The sequence below is a fragment of the Nuphar pumila genome, chromosome 12 (genome assembly GCF_984573655.1).
Source record: "Nuphar pumila chromosome 12, dmNupPumi1.hap1.1, whole genome shotgun sequence".
Taxonomy (NCBI): domain Eukaryota; kingdom Viridiplantae; phylum Streptophyta; class Magnoliopsida; order Nymphaeales; family Nymphaeaceae; genus Nuphar; species Nuphar pumila.
In genome coordinates, this window is record NC_143260.1 from 11,089,433 (window position 1) to 11,106,088 (window position 16,656).

Sequence of the window (16,656 nt, forward strand, 5' to 3'; positions counted from 1 at the left end):
TTTTATACTCGTCTGGAATTAGTAGCCATATCCAGTCATCAGAATGCTCATAAGACAGACAAGTCTGAGGAGAGAGAACAGGAAGTATAAACAAGGTGTTTAAGACTTCACCAGTAATCACCACATGAACATGATCCCTGTGTGAAATGGTGATACCGATTTGGATCTTTGAGAAAGACTTCCTGCTTGAAAATTTGCGAGGTAAACTTGAAAAACTCATGGCAATCTTCACAGGCATGGAGCTTCTTGCTGATTCGTAGGGGCATCTCATGTCCACAGGCATTCAATGCAAAAGCAAGTGCCAATTTCTCACTATGTCCACATAGTGCGCGCGTATTTTGTTCCCCGTCAACATCATGACTCACACCTGATGTATTCTGTACATAACCAGCTGCCTCCATCTTCTTCAATAATTCGTCCAAAAATTTGTTAAGCTTATCTGAAAAGGGCTGAGAATTGTCAGAGACTGTGAACTTATAAACCCTTCTTTGTACTTCCACCCAACTGCATGCAGTGTCCGCTTTTAGCCCCAGCTCCTTCATCAGTAACCTCACTCTAGAGACGTTTTCCCAACAACCCAAATCTGCATAAATCCGTGACAAAAGTATGTAAGTTCCTACATTATATTGGTTGAAAGTAAGAGCTTTCTTAGTTGCAAATTTGCCTAATTCCAAGCTCTTGTGGCTCCTACAATTAGCAAGAAGTGCTGTCCATACTATTTCAGATGGTTCTATGGGTATATTATTTATAAAATTATACGCTTCCTGAAGACGACCATAAATGTCTACCATGGATGCAAAATGTTTCACTTCTGGTGTGATGTTATAGTCCTGCTGCATGGATAGAAACTGCTTATATCCTTCCTCAACTAGCCCGCATGGCTACATGTTGATAGAACTGCCGTAAATGTGACAGCATCCGGCCTAATTCCAGACTCCAACATCACATTAAATGTTTCTAATGCTTTCTTGCTCAGACCATGCATCCCATAGCCCATAATCATAGCTGTCCATGTTATCACATTTCTTTCAGGCATTCTTCTAAATACCAACACAGCATAGTCCAGCTTACAACTCTTTACATACATGTCTATGAGAACATTTCCCATCTTGATCTCTACTTCACTTTCAAATTTGAAGAGTCTGCCATGAATTTCTCTACCGCATTGCAGATCTGCCACTCCTGCACATGCCTGCAAAACAGATGCAAGCATCTCCAACTTGGGTGATTGAGTCCTACCATAGATCATCAGCCTGAACATTTGAAGTGCAGTTTCTGGCAGTCCATCTGTTGTATAAGCTGAGATCATAATGTTCCATGATACCATATTCCTTTCAACCATCTTATCAAAGACTCGCCGAGCATAGTTCAAATTCCTGCACTTTACATACATGTCCATGAAAGCAGTTTCAATTATAACGTCTCTTGAGACTGGATCTAATGAAAAACCCGTGAATGGATTTTCCAAGCTTATGTTGCATCACTTGAGCACATGCCCATAGGCTACTAGCCAATGTTATCTGATTTGGCTTGACTCCTTCCTCCAACATCTGTCTAAAGAGCTCAACAGACTCAAATCCAAGCTGATTCGGGTTCGACCCAGAAATCATGGCAGTCCATGAGATAACATCTCTTTTATCAATTTCTACAAACAGTTGGCGTGCTGCCGCACAGTCTCCAGAGACAAGATACAGTTCCACCAGGCCAGTGCTGACAAAGATATCTTGCTGGTACCCAGATCGAATAACGAACGCATGGATCTGTTTGCAATTGCATATGGGGGATTTCAGGCTAGAGCAGAGCTTCAGCAGTGAAGAAATGGTGAAATTGTCTGGAAAGATGCAATGTTTTCTCATAAGAAAGTAATATTTCAGAGCTTGGTCAGGCCTATTGGTTCTAAGATGGTTTTTGATGATGACATTGTAGTGGAAGGTAGTTACTAGATGTTTCATATCATTCAGAAGTACTTGTGGTTTAGTAGGAGAGGAGTATAAAGCATGGACTTCAAAGAACAGAGAGTAGAAGTCCTTGGTTCTGTGATATGGGTGGTGTTATGGAGACGTAAAAACTGAGCTGCCTTTCTGCATGGTGGCATCACAGTGGGAATAGGAAGAACCTATTCTCATTTTCTAAGTTTATTATCAGGTGATCTGCCATACCACTGCTTGTGGGTGCTATTGCATCGCCACCGTCCACATGCAAAATTGTGGGGCCCGGCCCACCGTGCACATGACATCACCATCGGCGGCTTTGTTGGTGGCCCTTCATCACCATCATGGACGATCTAGATGCCAAATCACTGGTGCAAATTGGACTAGATAACTAATACATGTAAAAACGAGTTCGGGTCCACTCATCCTATCACATCCCCCATCTTCAAACCCCTTTTAAATCTTACGATGCAAGTTGTTTTGATCAAATCTGACCATACAGATAGATTCAGCATGGTCTATTCAATAAGAAAAGACCTTTGGATCGTAGTTTTTGAACAAAAAAAATGATTTTCTAAATTACAAAATTGTGTGTTTTGCCAATCATTGATTTTTTAATCGCCAAAACATCTTGCACAAAAGTCAGATTTCAACTATTTAAATGTTGATCTTTACTAAATGAATGATGTACATCACATCTATAGAGACTGATTTGAACAAACACAAATTGCATCTATGAAATCCCAAGGGGTATGAAGATAGAGGTGACAGAGGGATGAACGGTATAAAAAGCATGAAACTTTTTTTTTAGACATAGAAAGCTGGGGTTAGACAGACCCCTACCAGTTATACAACTATACCGAAGGGATTCGAACTTGCAACGTCCCAACACAAGGTGACGTGCACTAACTCCTCCTGCCACACAAGCGGATCCCCCATTGGTATTAAAAAAAAAATGAAACTTTAGAAGAAGAAACCAACACCCAATAAACAAGTCATACTGGAACCGGACCGAGTCAAGTCATACTCAGCCTTGGTCTAGAGAGGGTTCTCTATTGGCTAATGATTCTTGAGACAACGCCAACTCTGTTTCCCATTGGGATGTTAAGTTCATAATCTAACATGATAAAATGTCCTGTTGGTGCTCATCAACGAAACTGTCAGATACTTCCCTATAGTCTTGTTTGGTTCATAGGAGGGGGCAAATCCAGTTTAAGGCAAGCCCACTCAGGTTTGATCCGGACCTGAACCTAGTAAAGGTTTACAGTTGGGCCGGAATCTGGGCCCACCAGGCAGGTCCACTCATATAGAAAGATTGTACACATACCTTCTCATTCCCATGTGTACCATTCCATGTGTACCATAAAAGTAATATATGAACCTAGTAAGAGTCTACACCCCCCTCATGTACCATAATATTATATTATGAACTTGGTATAGTTCACCTTATAGCTGGGCCTGGACCTGGGTCCACACAGTGCATTGCAAATCCAGCGCATTGACAGCCCTACTTGCTAACATCAGAATGTTATGTATATTCTAAAATTTCAGCCCTAGAAATGCTGGCCTACCTGACCAAGGCAAGCCCATGATTCATTGAGAAAAACAAAAAGGCCAACTTCAGCTTTTCAACACTAGATTTGCAATATTAGGAAAATACAACATGGTGAGTGAATGACACCAATGAACTTGCACAGTGAGTCATTTTAACATCTTCACAGTACATGATTGTACAAAAAAGCACATGCTCATGCACCATGTCTGCTTTGTTGTGTTCCCTCTTTTGCCAAGCAATAAATGTTGCATAATCAGCCATTAATGCCCCCTCCCACCCCAACTTCCAAAACATAAAAATTATCAGAGAGAGAGAGAGAGAGAGAGGCCAAAGTGTTTGTGTGGAAGCCAAAGTGTTTGTGTGGTTGCGGTGCAATGCCTTTAATCAACTTTGAAAACCTTTCATGTGAGCACCCCAACAAGAAGCAGATCAGGTCAAGTGATCTCTGCCAAATCACTTTTGGATCTTCATCGTCTACAATATGCACAAAGACCATGAGGTCCTTGTGAGATGAATCAATGGACGGTGAAGATGTCAAATCACTTGTCTTAAAGTGATTTGACAGATCACTTGATTTGCCCCCCCCCCCCCCCCCCCCTAGAATATGTGATTTTCCTTATCACAATAAGCTTTTTGCTACCAAAGTTTGGCACTATCAGATCTAAGATCTAAGGTGGTTTGCTTAACAAAAATGCATGGTCAGGCATCTAGCTACCTTTAGATGCTATGGTGGGGAGTAAAAGTGAAGGGAATGGCTAGGTGAAGTGGGTTTTACACCAGCCTTAGCATTGAACTTAACATTGTTGTGCACAGTGAACATCCGCAACACGATTCATTGCTCTTAACATCACACTCTCTGGTTCTCTAGCTTAAACCTTGTTTGGTTCTTGTTCATTATCATTTAATGGCAATTTAACAGGGGATAAAATGGATATATATTTGCTACAATCATTTGTATATGTAATCCAATTGGGATTTTATGATGAAAGCTGTTTTGACTCAATCTGATATTATACATGTATTTAGCATATTCGATTTAGTAGGAATCAACCTTCGGATCATGTTCTTGTAATAAAAAAGTTCATCTTTTGAGCCAAAAAATTTTATACATTTATAGCTGTTGATTTTTCAATTACCAGAAAAACTTGCTCCGGTGTTCAAATCCAGCAATTTAAATCAGAATCAGTTTTTTAATAGAATTTGATTTTCCCAAAAAAGGCCTAAATCCTCCTGAATTGAGCAGAACCAAATCTGTTTCAATCAGTCTATCAGAAAACAAATTTTTAAAAAATTCAAATATATATATATATATATATATATATAGAGAGAGAGAGAGAGAGAGAGAGAGTAATGGATCGGTGCTAAACCCATTTGGTGCTAAATCGCTTGCTAAATAGGTTTTTCAACTTTTTTTTATTTTATTTTTAAATTCTGAACGTATCGATGTGATCTATGTACTTGATTTTATGGTGATCAGCTCTTAAAGTCTTTGATTCCAATACATGGGTGGGTTTTTATAAAGTTCAAAAAATCAACGGTCCAAAATCTTTGTAAATTTCCAGGCTCCAAACATCATTTTTTTCATCGAAAACACATGATTCAGGTGTGGATTCTTAGTAAATCGACCATGTTCAACACATTTATAGGGTACAAACCGCATAAAAAGCACAGAAGAAGCCAGAAAAAACCATTTAACATGTGGTTTAGCATGGACCCATTACTATATATATGTGTGTGAGTATGTGTGTGTGCGCGCATGCACATGTGCTGATACAGACTTGATTCAGAAAGATTCGGCCCGATTCAGCCGAATTGGGCCTGAATCATCAGCTTCAGGGTGTTTGGATCGGCCCCGGAATCGAATTGAAAAGGGATCCATTAGATTTTGATGGCATTAGCCCTAATCCCTAAATTAACTTGGTCATTCACTATTGCTGCTCAATCTACTGTCAGAACCATTGTGCTGTATACATTTGGATGAACATGTATTGTTGGATTTTCATCATGGCCCAATAATGGTAGAAACAGCTGGTCTCCAGGAAATGCAAGTACTAACCTTTGCAAGTTTCCATGATAACAAAATCCTTTTTGCTGTGTTGAAAAGCTGATATGAGCCTCATCACTACCTATATGAGGTTCTATGCATGCTACAACTTGGGCCTACCTGTCATGCCAATGTCTATAACAGCTAAAGCTTCTCTTTTTTCTGTCTTTGCTTGGTTCCTTGCAGGTTGAAGGTAGAGTTGGAAGGCACGTAATATCCAGTTGTAACTTGTTAATTAATCATGCTACAAGCTGTAGGACATCATGGGATCCCTCATCGAGAATCAGGCCACATAATGGACCCACCCTTCGCAAACCTCGAGTGGGGCCCACGACCTCCCGGGCTTACGAGGCTCGCCATCGCAAGCTACAAACACATCCGTGCATCAGTGGAGTTTGATCTGGCACCTTCATCTCAACACCTTCACAACCACCCCACTGGCCATGCAGGTCGAACCCCTGCAGTGGTGGTTATTATTGGTCTTGTTTTTTTCTGTGATGAAGTTCAATTCTTGTTGCTTATAAGTTTGAAACAATTATTTGTTTTGTAAATAAGCCAATTGGAGCTTGGTTCATTAGGGCCCAATTTCTACTATGTTCAACTTTGAAAAAATATACTTTTCTTTAAAGAAGCTAGCTGGTGCTCGGCGCGTTCAGCTCAGACTCTTCATGAGCTCAAGCTTGGCTTGGCTCCACCATAGTGACAAAAGTTTTTTTCGGCAAATTCTTGTTTTTCAAAAACTCGCAAGAAATTGAAAAAATTTCGTAAAATCTCGCTTTTTTTTTGGCAAAATCTCAGCAATAAAATAATTAAATTAAATTATTAATAAAAATGACTTATTGTGTTAAAAAAATGAAATATTTCTTGTTACATAAAGCTGTCCATTGCTGCTAACCTTTTTAGTGATTAGTGTGAAATGTGGCCACCTTTCCCTATCTTTCAGGCTGGCAGTGTTTTTTGGGACTTTGCAAAACTTGCACTCCCCCAAAAGACAAATGCACATGTTGTGGGCTCCCTTGTTCTCTCCATGCAAGACCGATCTCTCTCAATGTTGTCAGTATCGGCCTGTATCGGGCAGAAAATCGATACGATACTAACCTGAATCAGCTACTTTTAATAAATATAAAAACATACTTAAAATTAATTTTTTAAAATAATTTTGACATGTGTCGTGTTTTGATTGACACAAAATATTCAGAATGATTCACTTGAGAATCGGCCGATTCACCTGAGTCGTTGTTACAGGTTCGATACTGATACGGATAGTGACAACATCTCTCTCTCTCTCTCTCAATGTTGGTTCATTTTATTGTCTAAAGAAGAGAAAAACACAACCTATTTCGGTGCAGTACTTGTGGGGCATCTCATACCCTTAAATGCTTATCAATCTATATCTTTTTTCTTGGTACACGAAAAAGGAATACGAAAGGTAAGTCGCAACCTACATTTACGTGGGAGTACTTATGGAGAATCGACCATTCATGGCCTTACATTTTTACCTCATGGGAGAGAGAGAGGGATTAAAGTTTCAACTACAAAGGTAAGTAGTAGGACCAAATAAGTTAGACCTTACCTTACCGTTCGTTCCACGTGCATGGTCCTTAACTAGTAACTACCAACTGGCAGTTGGAGGTGAGTCCGGATAGGGTGCAATACGAATGCACAAAAATGGTGCATTAAGCACCAGATCGCCCTCCATCAGGTCTTTGGCTCCACACTTGACAGGTCCTATCCCTAAGATGGAAGGTGATCAGGTGCTTAATGCACAAATATTTGTGCAATCATATTGCACCTGATCTTTTCGCGTTGGAGGTAGATAGATGAAGCAGTCAAGTTAATAAATACATTTGCACTTACTCCGCAACTAAATGGGTAAAATATTAATTCGGTACTAATGAAGGTGCAGAACTACGTACCGAGATGGAAATTATAGGTGCAAGCCGTATGAATTGAAATTAGATTGTGTTCAACATGGTTTGTTTACCAAGTATGGAATTTGGATCAATTTTTTGATAGGCAAGCTATGGTTAGACAGATCCCCACCAGTTGTACATAGTGCCATTGGGTTTTGAACTTGCAACTTCCCAAACACAAGATGGCGTGCACAAACTGCTCCTGCACACAAGCGGAGCGCCTGTTGGTGAATTTGGATCAACTTTTAATTATGTAAAAATGAGATGATTTGGGTTGTGAAGTGTTAGTATATTTAGGACCATTGATTTTGGAGCACTTGAAACACCGTTTTAACGATACCGTGGTGGTTACCCATGTGGTCACTGGAGTCCTGCGTCAAGCTGAAAGCCCAAGATCGAATCTCACATGATACATGGGGGGCTGCCATTGCTTTATCACCGTAGGTGCACGCAAGGCTGGGTGGTTTGGGTGATATTGAGTATCCACCATACATTATAGCGGTACGGAGGACCACCATGGCGATTGGCGAGTCCTTTTGGGCTCCCTTAATGGCATTTCCGTACCACCTCTTGGGCTTTCTCAAGGGCATTTTGGTGGTACAGGCATGCCCTCCGTACAGTGTGTGTGGTTGTGTTCTCCATATGGAGTTTTGCTTCGCAGGGAGGGGTAAGGGTTCTTTTATCATAAATAAAATAAAATAAACTTTTAACATATTATAATCACATAATTCAAAAATCATTTTCTACTAAACAAACCATATAGATTACATATATAGGGTTTAATATACAATGAGGTCAAAAAAATGTGAAAAGACTAGAAAGTTATGTCACCTTGCATCATAACAAGATTAAAAGTTGATGATGCAGGTGGTAGATCTATTGGTGCTACGAATTTAGTGGCATATAATGATCAAATCCTTTTAGAAAAAAATGATACAATATTGTAATCATCTTCATGAGAGATTAGCAAGCAACCTACCTAATCTATGCAACCAGCCAAGCAGTTTACTATCATGGTTCAAGCACGAGCATGTAAGGACCCTTCTCCTTTATAGAAGAGCCGGTGCACATTGTGATGTGGCTAGGTTGTGAGTCCCTTCACGTTAGGGGTGGCAATCGTGTAGGGTTGGCGGGTCAGCATACCTCAACCCGAACCCGGCCCGTTTAATAAACGGGTAACCCGACACGACCCGCCAACCCATTTAATAAATGGGTTGGGTCGGGTAAACAGGGCTCTCAGGTTCACGGGTCAGGTTGGCGGGTTGGTGGGTTGACGGGTTGGCAGGTTGACCTGCCCGCCTAACCTGTTTATTAAACGGGTCAGCCGGGTTGGCGGGTTGGCATACCCCGAACCCGACCCGTTTAATAAACGGGTTAAGCGGGTCGACCCGTTTATTAAACAGGTTGGCTTAAGCCCAACCGGAACCCGCCTCTTAGGCGGGTTGGCGGGTCGTGTCAGGTTTTGCCACCCCTACTTCACGTGCTTCGTAGTGTATGATGATTGCAAAAGGCAGAGAGATTGAGTGAATCTGCTTATTAGTTCCATGTGGGTGCACATGCATGGGCTCCACTCCCACCTCCCCCAACTTGTCACATGGTTGAAGATAATGCTACATTTTTTCATTCTCCAGTACATTAATAATGCCACTTTTCTTGGCTAGTGCCAACAGTAGCTCTGCATCAATGGCCCTAACCAACCCCACTGCCTGCATGGATAAGGGGCAGTTTGGACAGTCAAGTGCGCACTCATCACTATAAATAGCCTCTCCTTGATCAAGCATTCACCACATTCACACCATCATATTTTTCAAAAGAAGAAAAAAATTGTTTTAAGTTGTCCTTCAATCTTCTGTAATGGCTGTGCGTCAAGGTTCTTTGATTTGTTTGGTGCTGCTTCTTCTCTTGTGGGAAAGTAAGGTAAGAAAATAGATTGCTTATGATTGTTTTTAATATTCATATATTGGTTGTAGTAGTTCCAATTGCCTAAAGCATGACCTAACATTATGATGATATATATATGGTACAGTTCATCAAATTTCAGATATTTTGTTATAGCCAATAGTTTGTATACATGGTCTACCTTTTAATCGGTCAGAAAACATTATGCAAACTAATCCAGTAAGACTAGTATATCATAAGAGCAGTAAACAGGTCCAAGATAGGCCATTAGATTATAATCTGTCCAAGATACCATTTGATGCCGTTCATTTTCCAGTGACCTTGCACAACTTGGTTGTCTATTTGATTGGTGCACTCTTAAGGGACATTTTTTTTAATGATAGGCAAGCAGGGGTTATGCAGACCCCCACCAGATATACAACCATACCATTGGGATTTGAACTTGCAACATCCCAATAGAAGGTGACGTGCACTCCTCCTACCAGGCATTCCTATGAAAGAGCTCCTCTTTCATAGGAAAGAGGGTCTCTTTTTTATGAGTACAACAAGTATTTTCATGAGAAATATGTGGTGGAGACCACGTAATAAATGGGTTCACACGGTCACACCTCTCTCCACGAGAGCACTTTGTCGACTGGGCATCCTTTCAAGGAAAAGTGTGGCTTCCCTTAGGTAGGAGTGCAACGAACCCTCCCTTAGAAAGCAATATCGAGGAAAGCAATGTCTTCAATGATTTCAAGCTACTATTAGCATCATAATCATCATTGCTAACATTGTGTTATGTTCCAGGCTGATGCAGAGGCTACTCTTTCACAAGCAAACTTTGCCAGCATGGTGAGATTATCCCCAAAACCTCTTTTAGCTCAACCTTGATCATATTGCTCCTATGTTCATAACTAACAACAGCGGTCTTGCCTTGCAGTATGGAGTCACACAAGGCAGTCTTCATCCTCAAGGTAGTCTCTCTCTCTCTCTCTCTCTCTCTCTCTCTCTCTCTCTCTCTCTCTCTCTCTCTCTCTCACTCAGAAATTGACCCCCATGTGGTAATTTTGCAGAATGCACCCCAAGGTGCAATATGAGGTGCTCTGAAACTGCTTACAAGAAACCATGCCTCTTCTTTTGTGAAAAGTGTTGTGCTACATGCTTGTGTGTGCCACCTGGTACTTATGGTAACAAGCAAGTCTGTCCTTGCTATGCCAACTGGAAGACCAAGAGGGGAGGACCAAAGTGCCCTTGAACACATTAGTTCTATGCTTGTATGATATATGGTATTGTACCACTTTATGCAATGTGGTTATAGTCACTGTGCTTCCTACTAATGGCTTTTATGAGCAAGTAATTGCTCTCATGGCTCACTCCATACTATTGTATTTTTTTAGTAGAAGTACTAAAAAGCAATGTTTCTTTTCTTCACCATTGAATGCTGAAGAAATTTGTGCCTCATGGCTATGATATGCAAATTATTGATGGGATTCTGTGAAAAACAAGTTTCTTCTCTTTCATTTATTTTCTTTCTCATTATGTTATACATGGGAAATGAGTCATTGGCCCTTGCTGTTGAATTTACAAAACAAGCCCTGACAACCGTTCCACAACCAGGTAACATGATTTCTTAGCCTAGCTGTTGAATTTACAAAATAAGCCCTGACAGGCGCTCACAACAATGTGTAAAGTTGCCAAAGTGTTTCCATGATGGAAAAATCATCCCGAGATTACCTTTGTATCTGAAAAACAAGCCGTTGCACTGTACTACTACCACATTTGAATTTACAGGACTTTCTTTCGATGCTCTCCTTTGTTGGACTTGTAAATATACAGGAGCTAGCACCGGGCTACTGCCTTTATTTGCATTCATCGATCAGAAATTACCCTATCGCTGCCCTTTCAAGCTTCAGAATGTGGCGCTGGTAAATGAGCTTTATGAGATGAGCTTGAAGTGTTCAAGTTTCTCTCATTCTTGTGGTAAGCCAGTCATTCTTGTGGTAAGCCAAGCCAAGTTTGAGTTCTCACAATCAGTCCGAGTTAAACAAGCCATGTTTGAGTCGGCTTGTTTATAGATAATATACATTGTTTTCTAGCTGAAAGAAATAGGAATAAGGAAAATTGCATCTAAAAATCTAAACTATATTTCTCTGCAGCTAGTGCATGCCACCTTGTGTTGGGACGTTGCAGGTTCAAAACCCAATGGTATAGTTGTATAACTGGTAGGGGTCTGTCTAATTAGCCCTAGCTTGCCTTTCAAAAAAAAATTTGTGGAAATGTTAATAAGGCCATAAACTCCAAATATCTTTCTAAAGTGACCAAGAAGAGCAAAAAAGGAACTCGATGGAATGTTCATGGAGACCATAAAAAAACGGATCAAGTTCATGAACTCCCAAGTTCTACTTGAACTCCAAACATCAGGATTGAGGGACGAAAAGGTCTATTGTCTCTGTTAACAAATCAGATCTCGGATCGTCCTTGATAGTGATTTCTGAATAGTCAGTCTTTTCAATTACATTATCTCCCTTGTCTCGAATGAGCTCTTGAACCAAGTACATCTAAAATCTGTGGCATTATTTCTATGTGATTTGTGGGCCCCTTGTGAATTTGGGCCGTCAGTTTGAATGCTAATGTCCAAGATCACGTGGTGGTCCATTGTGCTGAAAGTGACCGATTCGTCCTGATGCCATGGCTGTAGAAATGCTTTCACAATTAAATCCCAGTAGATGTCACGTATGAACGTGACAGCTGGTTTTTCTTTTCTTTTTTTTGACAAGTGGCAGCATGATATTGCAGACTTGATTTTTAAAATTTTTGTCTTTTTGCAACTTCTCTTAGAAGCCCTGTTTTAATGAATTCAATCGTAATTCTTCAATGTTGCGGAAATAGTTCCTCTTGTTTGAATTAGGACAGAGTTTTGGATTGTCTAAGCCCAACGGCTATAGCCAAGGGAAAAAAAAAAGATCAAGTGCAATGTGATTGCATACTTTTAGTGCTGCCGCACTTGATCACCCTCCATCTTGAAGATAGGGATGGCAGCGAACTGGGGCAGGGGACAAGGTCTCAACCCCTGCCCCGTCTTAAAATCCAAACTTTCATCTCCACCTCTATCCCCGCACAGGTTTGGATTTTAACCTCCATCCTCGTTTCATGTTCTCCATCGCCCGTCCAACACAGGGCGGGGCTCCGTTTTCCCTCGGTCCATTATCATCCCTAAAAAAGGATTGGGGATGGGACGAGGCAGGGGCAAGGCGGAGATCAGAAGGGGACAGGGTAGGGTGGGGGAAAGCGTAAGTCCATCCCTGCCTCCATCCCCACATGAGTTTTGTTTTTAACCTTCATCCCCACATCTATCCCTGTTTCATGTCCTCCATCTTGGTCCAAACAGGGCAAGGCGAGGTGGGGCCCGTTTCCCTCAGGTCTACTGCCATCCCTAAACAGAGTCTTGATACTCACTAATGTATCTCTGCTTCTAGAAGGTTTTTTTGTTACTACATGCAATGCCATCTTTCCTTTGTGTCCATGTTAGCGATTTCTATGAAAATTTGGTGGGTAGTCTCTTGTCCCCCTATTTTAATCTTCTTTTTTATATAAAGAATGAAAGGTTTCTCCTCGATCAAAGCGGATCAACCCACTCCAACAAGCTGGGAAATCCATACTATGCGAATTCAGCTGTTTTAATGCATTCTTCTTAGGTCAGTTATGATGAATATTTCTCAAGTAACTAAGCTAGAGTTTCAGTGATCCATAAAATTTGTTGATCGCTCTGTGTGATGATGTTAAACCGTAGTTGTGCAACCTGTGCATTCTTACACAAATCGGCTCCCTCTTGAAGCAACACATCTCGGATCAATGCCTCTTAGCTTAAAATCCTAAGCTACACCAAGATTAGGTTCCATTGATCTTCTCCACATTGTTTCTGGGTCGGTTCCATCAATTCCAAGGCTTAACAACCCTTACATGAACCAAAACCATTGAGAAAATGCATGCAGGTTACTTAGAAGTCGACCCTCTTGAGCCCAAGAGTCGATCCTCACGGAGTCGGCATTGGCAAAACAGGTGTCAACTCACTCACCAACTGCAAGGGTTAACCTACCACAACCAAACAAAAACCTCCAAACTCAAAAAAAAACTGGGTGTTGACCCCTTAAGAGTGAGGGCCGACCCTCAGCCAAATGCCAAAACACAGGGTGTCGACCCCCTGCATTGCAAGAGCCAACCCCTCACAACCACAAAAATAATTTCAAGCAAACATTTGCCACTAGGTCTTTTAGATTACATATCAAGCTAGAACATACACAAATAAAAGCCAAACCAGATAATTATATACATCCTCCTCTACTTATAATTAAGCATGCAGACATATTCAAACCTAGGTGGCATGCATCGACATGCCATCTAATATGCACGTAATCATTTCATGTTAGAGACGACATTAAAGCATGCTATGTCTAACACATATACAAAATATCTAAAGTAATTATCATCTCAATCATAGCACTTATGCTAAAATGAAATCAGTTAAAAAATTTCAAGCATATATACTTATGTTATGATTTTAAATAAAAATCAGATTTTAAATGAATATATGTTGTGATTTTAATGAAAATCAGATTCTAAACTGAATACACATTCATATATGTTGGTATTTTAATAAAAAACAAATTTTAACTAATATATATTCATATATGTTGTCTTTTTAATAAAAATCAAATTTTAAACTAAATACACATTCATATATGTTGGGATTTTAATGAAATTGAGATTCTAAACATAATACACATTTATATATGTAAGGATTTTAATAAAAAATTTATTCTAACTGAATATACATTCATATATGCCATGTTTTTAAAAAATCAAATTATAAACTGAATAGACATTCATATGTATTGGGATTTTAATGAAAATCAGATTCTAAACTGAATACACATTTATCTATGTTGGGATTTTAATGAAAATCATATTCTAAAATGAATATACATTTAAATATGCCGTGATTTTAATAAAAATCATATTCTAAACTGAATACGCATACATATATGCAGGATTTAATGAAAATCATATTTTAAACAGAATACACATTCAAATATGCAGAGATTTTAATAAAACCAGGTTCTAAACTAAATACACATTCATATATGCAGTGATCTTTATGAAAATCAAATTCTAAACTGAATACTCATGCAAATATGTTGGGATTTTAATAAAATCCAGATTTTGAACAAAAGTAGTGTCTAGCATGAAATCTTCATCAAGAACAAATCCTATTCTGATCTAAAATCAAATCCAAACATACCGAAAAATCAAACATGCTAGCACTCAAAAAAAAAATCAACCATGATCTCTTCCAAATCAGACCATATTCTCAAAGATCAAAATCATCTAAACATAATTTAACATGGTAAAATCTCAACTATGAGGAAATCCACAAATTTCTCATAGTCATGCTAGAATCAAAGAAATAAAGCATGATTTTAACACATTCAATCCAACAACAAACATATCAGAGTTCATTCTCACTGTTGACAAACTCATACGCTTCAGATCATATTCAAAACAATGCAAAAATCCCAAAATCAATTTTTCAACGTACGAGAACATCCTAAGCATGCTATATCTAGAATCTATGTATTTTAAGCATGATTTTCCCTAAATCATATTGTTATTATGAAATCTAACATGATTCAAACATATTTCATGCATAAAAACATGTCTACATATTACATGTTCCCTAGTGATTCACGAAGGGATGGAACATACCTCGAAATCACCCTAAAACGATGAAAATCCACAATTATGATCAACTCAAGATGCATCTCAAACTTCAAATCTACCAGAATAATGCCTAATGCACGGGACAACGCCCCACCACACCGAAAAAAAACTCCTCTACCGGCCGAACACCACCCAAGATTGTCTTCTGATAGAGAGTGGCAAAAACAAGAGAGAGAAGAAGTGAGGAAGGTGAGGGTGTGCGGTTAAGGGAAGAGAAAAGTGTACAAGAGAGAGAGAGGGAGAGAGTGTACAAGAGAGGGTGGGCCACTTGGCACCCTTAAAGGTCAATTATCCCTTTATCATATTACCCTCGCAACCAAGTCTATTTTCATGTCTTTTTATTTCCAAAGTGCCCTTGGCTACATCCAAAAATATCCAAACTGTCATTCCCAACAAAACCAAAGCCCTTTTTAGCAAATTCTATGCATATCCACATGCCAAAATGGCCATGGCCTATATCAAAAGTATTGGCATGTTCTTTGCCAAAAAAAACCATCAACATTCTAAAAAATACCCACTATACAGCTGGATCCAAATAGCTCCGATCCAAACATGACTTCGACCGAACGAAGTTTCAATTTCACAACGAACCCATTAATCATCCAAATGTTACATCAAAATGTAAGAAAAGGTTTTATTTATTAAATAATTACAATAATAAAGGGTCCAAAAATCTGGGGGTGTTACCATTGTTATCTCCCAAAACTAGGTTCCAAGAACCTTGGAGGTTGGTGGTATTAATTAAACCCTCATTAATACCATCTCTCCTTTCAAACGAAGTCTAGGTTTAAAGTTCAAATCCTATTAGTTTGAAATAATTATTTATTTTGTAAATGCGTTAGAAGACTTCAAGTTAATTATATTATTTTTAATTCTAAATATATATATATATATATATTTTTTTGTAAATGAGTTTGCTCTTTATCCGCTAGTTGAACTCAGGCTTTTCTTGAGCCGGGCTCAGCTCAACAAAAGAAATGATCCTGAGCTTTAACACACTTTGTTCGGTTCTTTCTGTCCTACTGGACCAGAAGTTTGGTATTTTTGATGTACTCGGATGCTGGCCTGTTTGCATTCAGCCTCTCTTAGGTTGTCAATGGGTCGGGTTTGGTTCGGGCCTAGGTAGAACCAAACCCACATCTGACTTGAGATTATGGCATTGGGTCAAAACTCGGGTTTAATCTGATTGACCATAAGAGAAACCATACTCGAATCCTATTAGGGTTCCATGAACCAGACCCGAACTATACCGGGTAAAATAATATTCTTTTATCATTTTAACATTGAAAAATTACGGATCTTAGACAAAGAACTTGGGTCGGTTCCGGGTCTGCTATGAAATTTCACAAACCATACCTGACACCATAAATTAATCGGATCCTTGGGTTCTGACTCAGATTCGAATCGGACCTTCTTGTTTAACCAAACCCTGGTCCTTCAGGGTATAGTACGGGTCGGGTCCGAGTCAAAACCGACCCGTTGGCGTCCCAGTCACTCCCGCGTCTCTTCTGTGTGAGAGCTGTTCTCTTCTCTTCTCCCCTTCTCCTCTCCTCT

General features: G+C 39.6%; 2 protein-coding genes and 1 pseudogene across 2 annotated transcripts; 1 reads left to right on the forward strand and 2 right to left on the reverse strand.

The window, feature by feature from the left end:
• Positions 1–107: 107 nt before the first annotated feature.
• LOC149819975 (putative pentatricopeptide repeat-containing protein At3g23330 pseudogene) lies at positions 108–839 on the reverse strand (annotated as a pseudogene).
• A 29-nt stretch (positions 840–868) lies between these two features.
• On the reverse strand, positions 869–7,961 carry LOC149819976 (pentatricopeptide repeat-containing protein At1g50270-like). The gene is made up of 3 exons (XM_089981710.1): positions 7,761–7,961; positions 1,485–1,760; positions 869–1,381 (listed from the first exon to the last, which is right to left on the reverse strand). The coding sequence occupies exons 1-3, from the start codon at positions 7,959–7,961 to the stop codon at positions 869–871; spliced, it is 990 nt and encodes a 329-aa protein (XP_089837836.1).
• Positions 7,962–9,203: 1,242 nt separating this feature from the next.
• LOC149819977 (Gibberellin-regulated family protein) lies at positions 9,204–10,826 on the forward strand. Its single transcript, XM_089982018.1, has 4 exons — positions 9,204–9,360; positions 10,132–10,176; positions 10,265–10,298; positions 10,398–10,826. Exons 1-4 carry the CDS (start codon positions 9,298–9,300, stop codon positions 10,577–10,579), a joined length of 324 nt encoding a protein of 107 aa, XP_089838144.1. The 5' UTR covers positions 9,204–9,297; the 3' UTR covers positions 10,580–10,826.
• The last annotated feature ends 5,830 nt before the right edge of the window (positions 10,827–16,656 follow it).

Coding starts and splice junctions, on each gene's coding strand:
- LOC149819976 (XM_089981710.1), bottom strand. CDS start 7,961: ATGGTGGTCCTCCGTACCGCTATAATGTATGGTGGATACTCAATATCA. Junction 1,761..7,760: donor TCGTTAAAACGGTGTTTCAA/GTGCTCCAAAAT, acceptor AATTGCAAACAG/ATCCATGCGTTCGTTATTCG. Junction 1,382..1,484: donor GCCTATGGGCATGTGCTCAA/GTGATGCAACAT, acceptor ATGTATGTAAAG/TGCAGGAATTTGAACTATGC.
- LOC149819977 (XM_089982018.1), top strand. CDS start 9,298: ATGGCTGTGCGTCAAGGTTCTTTGATTTGTTTGGTGCTGCTTCTTCTC. Junction 9,361..10,131: donor TTCTCTTGTGGGAAAGTAAG/GTAAGAAAATAG, acceptor GTTATGTTCCAG/GCTGATGCAGAGGCTACTCT. Junction 10,299..10,397: donor AGGCAGTCTTCATCCTCAAG/GTAGTCTCTCTC, acceptor GTAATTTTGCAG/AATGCACCCCAAGGTGCAAT.